The 6,000-nt window shown below is 41.8% G+C and overlaps 1 protein-coding gene across 4 annotated transcripts in view; it reads right to left on the bottom strand.

Moving 5' to 3' along the window:
* The window catches only part of BRAF (B-Raf proto-oncogene, serine/threonine kinase), a 161,882-nt gene extending 156,630 nt beyond the window's left edge, over positions 1-5,252 (bottom strand). For all 4 annotated transcript variants that reach the window (XM_061198827.1, XM_061198825.1, XM_061198824.1 and 1 more), the window contains exon 1: positions 4,944-5,252. In XM_061198827.1, coding sequence (XP_061054810.1) covers positions 4,944-5,066 — 123 coding nt within the window. In that variant the 5' untranslated portion in view covers positions 5,067-5,252. The remainder of the gene's footprint in view (positions 1-4,943) is intronic.
* Between the last annotated feature and the right edge of the window lie 748 nt (positions 5,253-6,000).

Genomic DNA, 6,000 nt, shown 5'->3' on the forward strand with positions numbered 1-6,000 from the left:
GGAAGGAACAAGAATAATAGTTTTTTAAGACCAAGAGAAAACATGGAAACCAAAATAATCTCAGAGGGTAGAGGGGAAAAAAAAATAACTGCTTACTGTTAGGGTGGAGGCTGTATTAAAGAGTTTCTTCTGACTACCCTGCTAATTATGCATAACAGCAAATTGGGTTGGTAGACAAAAGAAAGCTGAAAAATAAAAACTACCTCCCAGAACATGTCAATGTCTCTCCACCAAATATTTAAGGAAGGAATGGAAGAAATGAGGCTAGATTTTGGTTCTTATATTAAGTATCTACAACATTATGGCTACAAAAGCGCTGCTTACGAAACAGAAAAGCTCCTCAACAGGCTCATCCATTTTGAATTCAGAAGTTGTATAACTATTGCTGATCCTGACTTTACAGAATAACCAATGTAGATGAACTGGACAAAGAGAATGAGTAAAGGACTTAAAACAATTCAACTTTTGAGGAAGACAAAATCCAGTAAGAGCCACTGACTATAAAGCTTATTTCAAAGATAATTTGAGGCAGAAATATAGGAAGCATAGGAACATACTGAATTTCATAAAAGAGGATTATGACACAAAATGTTCACTAAGTACTCAGCTAAATTAATATCAAGATGTCAAATTAAAAAAATGCACGTTTGCATTTCTAAAGGAGAAAAACAGCTTTATGGTTGGAGAAACACGAAGAACACTTAAGAGCTGTCTCATTCTTTAACAAGGTAAGCATCAAGTCTTAGAAAATGCTAACAAAGCAATGTAGCCTGCTCCCTCCCTTTCTTCCCTACCATTCACAGAACATAGGTTTCCAGTTGTTAAGACCTGATCAGCTTCCTAAACAGGAAAGCCAGAGACAGGGAATCAAGATAAATCAGACTTCTCTAGCCTGTTATCTTAATATAATTTTTCTGGCCTATTATCTAAATACAATTAAATCAAGTTTGCTTTCGGGTTCTACTACATTCAAGGATTCAAGTACTCAGTTCCAACGTTCCTTTCTTAATCCGTTTACTGACAATCAATTCCTTTAATAGTCAGCATATATAAGTGACTGATATCAGAAAAATTTCTAAATAAAGGAAGAGGTGAGCAGATGCCTAAAAGAGGGAGTTTATTAAATGATAAGAGAGAAAGACTACAGAAAGGGAACGCTAGAAACACCAAAGACACACAGTTATTTTATGGTTTTACCTAACAGGCATGTTTTGTCCACCTTCGAATGTATCTTAACAAGTATTAACAGCAATAGCCAGAACTGCAGAAACACAAAGTTTAGTGGGCCTACCACTTTTTAAAAGCATGATGTAATCCAACCTGGCTTGGCGTGATTCATAAAGATGTGTTTTAATACAGTGGACCTCATTATAAAGGATATTCCATCCCAGAATACTACTTAGTCGATGCATTATTATAATTACACAGCTTAACTAAGATTGGTGATAAGAGATCTTGAAAACAATACAATTTTAATTGTAAGAGGCACCCTTCTACAGAAATACAAGAAGAACAGTTAATAAACATCACACCCTGGCATAACACATTTTTTTAAATAAATGTATTTTTATACCATATGGTCACATTGTCCCTTATTATACCATATTGTCACAGAAAGAAAGTAACATCAGGGAAATATAAATGGTCAGAAGTAAACGTTTAATGCCGAAAGTATAAGCACATTTATTTGATAAATATTTAATAAGCTCCTGTCATTTACCAGAATATTCTATTTTGAGCATCTACAAAGTAATACTTACAAATACAGGACTTAAAATTTGTTCACTTCCCAACGTAATTTTAAAAACTAAATCTAAAAAAAAAAAATAAAAAAATAAAAAAAATAAAAATAAAAACTAAATCTACATTCTGTGTTCAAGATGTTTGATAACAAGAATAAAAAAAATTAGAAACAACCTAATATAAAAAAATTGTTAAAATCACAGTGTATCTGATAAGTAAAATGTTTTACTACCTCGCTAAGTTTAAAAATATTACAAAACCACATACATTACACAAGCATAAAAAAGGAGTATATGGATATAAACTAAAATGTTTATAGTAATTATATCTTAGTGGCAAGATTACAGATAATTTTCTAGAACTTTTTGTACTTACATTTTTCTAATTTTTCAATAATAAATGTGCTTTTACTCTGAGAAACTTTTTAAAACCTGTATTTTCAAGTAAGGTAATTCTTTAGACACATTTTTTTCATTTCTTTCCATGCACTTGACAATTATATCTCTTTAAGTGCATAGAAGACAGTTCAATTAAAAGACCACAGTACATTTCAGTTTCCAGTGGATAAACAGATACCAACTTCAAACTTAAAATTATTTCTTGGAGTAACTTATTCTACCATCCATAACACTGATATCTATATTAGAAAGAGATTCATTTTTAACCCTTTACTCCCCCCTCCCCCAGTCAAATACATTTATTATAAGTTCCTGTAAGAAAATATGGAGGAAAAACTACTATTCATCATTAACCATTAAAACCTGGGTGGAGGAGGCAGTGGGAAACACTTCTAAGTAATTAAAATTAGTTGAGTATCCTTCTGGTTTCAAGAGATACTAATATGCTTTCCAGTTATTGCCAATTTAAACTTGAGGTTTAAATTCATCTAGCCTAGAGGTTCTCAACTATTGATACATGATAACTGCCCAGGAAGTGTGCCAAATACAGAAACTCATGGCCCTAGCTCTCACCTACTGAATCAGAATCTTCAGAGAGTAGAGCTCAAATAATCTGGCCCTTTCAAATAAGGTAGCGGACATTGTACTTAACAAAAGGCTTCTCTATATCATTACAAACTGTTCTAATAACTCTGAAACAAAGTTCTCAACGAAAACAATTATAATCAGAGAATTACGATTTCATAACCCATGCCCATTAATTTACCCATTCTTCTAGATACAATTCAATAAAGCCACACATGCACTACAGAGTAAAGCAAGCCTAGAGGCACCTGTGCAGAGTAAGACAAAGGCATATCCGATTCATGGAAAAAATAGACAGCAGATGTGACCCCTAGTATTTATCCATTAAAAACAATGTATCCTAAAAATAAATTTCCATGTCAACGGAACAAAGCTGTTTATAAATAAGAAGGAATGTGGAGGTGTGGGGAAGACAAGAGGAAGCTTCAGCAAGTAAGTACCAAAAGCCAGGAAACAAGGCAGAATGAATGGCAACTGGGGACAAGGAAAACAGAATAAACTAGGAAATGGAAGAAGGAAAGAGTGCTATCCTTAAAATCCAAGAAGTTGGGGGAAATGAACAGATATTAGAGGAAACTGATCTGAGCAGAAATGCAAACAGAAAAGTAAGCGGAAAGTGGTGTAAAAGATATATATATTCATAAAAGATATATATATGTATGTATACATGAGAAATTTAGATGAGATCAAATGATGGTACAGAACACATCTTGGGCATAGATGGAAGTGGTATAAGAGAATGGAAAACAAATATTATTGTGAACAAACTGATACTGAATAGAGCAACCATATCTAATGAATTTCCAAAGTAAAGATGATGAAGCAGGAAAAAGAACTGCATTGACAGAAGAACGAGACGTTATGAGAATTGGGAAACAAAATGTAAGTACTGTAGTAGGAAGGAAAGAACTTTGAGCAAAGTCAACGGAGCCAGTCACATTATCTAATCAATAATTGTAAAGCACAGTTATTATACCATATATTATCTCATTATTTGTAAAGTACAATAAAGTGTATTATTTTATGTAATACAATACCAAACACTAAATGTAATAAATTTTACGTAACAAAAACCAAAATGTAAATAAAGTCATTTGACAAGGTGATAAGAGGCTAAATAATGTATGAGAGAAGCAAGGACTAAAGACGAAAAAGTAAAAGAAAAAAATTGGGACAAAAAGGAAGACAACGGAAAGAAATCAATCACACCTATTAAAAAAAAAAAAAAAAGGGTAGGAATAAACAAAGAGGTGTGGATGCACAATGGAAGTGCAAGTGAAACCTGACGGAATCTTGACAGCTTCACGATTCAGAAAGTAAGTAGCTCCAAAGCGTTCAGAAGGATTTGTGACGATAACAACGTTAGCGAGCGGTGAAATGAACTAGAAGGCCTCAACAGGACTAAGATAAGAGAGGTGCAAAAATGGTCTTAAGTAGAAGCTGAGGTTAGAAGGCAGGCAGGTCCGACCACTGGCAAAGGAGCGGGGCGGCAGATGGAACTGGCATGGGGGTTACCGGTCGGCGACAGAATACTGACAAACATTAGGAATCGGGGGCCTGAGACCGGGATGGGAGAAAGAACGGAAACAGTGGCATTTAGGGTTGAAAAAGTAAAGACCATCCGCTGGTTAAAACAGGTGAAGAGCAATCTCCCCTAACAAGTAGAGAAGTGTATGGGAGGGCAGCGGCCTGAAAAGAGGCAGAGTCAGGGAGAGTAGAGAGGGAATGATCGCCCCATCATCACCGTGACCGTGTAATAATTACATACAACGCTAACTCTGGCTGGGGTCCCGGCCCCGGCTACTGACCGACATCTTCCACCCAGATGCCGCCGCCAGCCTCCCCCGCCCCCAACCCAAAATAAAGAAAACATCCAGCAGACGCGAGGCTGGCTACCTTCAGCCAGCCGTGACCTTCTCGGACCAACCCTGAGTCTCGCCCCCTATTGATAGCCTCCTGCTCCACCACCGCTGCCCGAATCCCTCAAGCCCCAAATGCGGGCCAGGGAAACCCCCGTGGGCCATTGTGTGTGTTTACGTAGCGAAGAGCTGCATGACGGAGAGGCACAGGAGGGGAATGCCCGTCTCCCAGCCCGCAGCGCCCAGAAGGGAAGGTGGCTGAGGGCACCAGAGCCCCCACCGCCACCTCTCTCCCCAAAATAAACACCAGCCAGCCGAGCCCCGAGACGGGAGGGGTGCAGGGCGCGCCGGCACTCACCTCCTCGGGAATGGCCGGGTCCGCAGCCGAAGAGGCCGCGGCGCCGGCCTCGGGCTCCATGTCCCCGTTGAACAGAGCCTGGCCCTGCTCCGCGCCGCCGCCGCCGCCGCTCAGCGCCGCCATCTTATAACCGAGAGCCTGGCCCCAGCGACCGCTGCTGGGCGGGGAGGGGGAAGGGAGGCGGAGGGCGGGGGGAGGCGGAGGCGGAGGGCGGGGGGCGGCGGGGAGGGACGGCCCGGGCGGCGCCGGCGGCGGGAGGGCGCCTGGGCCACCTCGGGAACCGGCCTGCTGCCCCCTGCACAGCTGAGCCTGAGGGGATTGGGGGAAGGACGCTAGGCGGGGGGCGGGGGCAGGGGGCGGAGACGACTGGAAGTCGCCGCGGCAACGGCGTCACCCGCGTGTCACGGTCGTGACGTCACCTGAGGTGCGTGACGTGATCCTCGGAGCGCCCTGGCGCCGTCGTCAGGGGATGGTACGTTCCCCGCCTGCCCACCCCCCTGCTCACACGTTTCCTCCGCTCGGCCGTTTCCATGGCTCCGATTAATTCTCTTCTCCTCCGTCCTAAGCCTGTTCTGTAATGTAGGATTTACTAGAAGAGGAGGATGGTGTTCGAGAAGAAGTTGAAATCCTAGAGGGAGAAAGACGGGAAGCCCATACTACTTGTGTTATTTCCATTATAACGAACGTCTCCGTGTCATAAAAATAAGACTTGAAACCCCGAGGTTGCAACAGTCAGGCAGAATTTAATAGAAATATATTTAGGGGGCTTCCCGGGTGGCACAGTGGTTGAGAATCTGCCTGCCAATGCAGGGGACACGGGTTCGAGCCCTGGTCTGGGAGGATCCCACATGCCGCGGAGCAACTGGGCCCGTGAGCCGCAACTACTGAGCCTGCGCGTCTGGAGCCTGTGCTCCGCAACAAGAGAGGCTGCGATAGTGAGAGGCCCGCGCACCGCGATGAAGAGTGGCCCCCGCTCGCCGCAACTAGAGAAAGCCCTCGCACAGAAACGAAGACCCAACACAGCCAAAAATAAATAAATAAATTTATTTAAAAAATA

This window comes from Eubalaena glacialis, chromosome 8, assembly GCF_028564815.1.
Source record: "Eubalaena glacialis isolate mEubGla1 chromosome 8, mEubGla1.1.hap2.+ XY, whole genome shotgun sequence".
NCBI lineage: Eukaryota > Metazoa > Chordata > Mammalia > Artiodactyla > Balaenidae > Eubalaena > Eubalaena glacialis.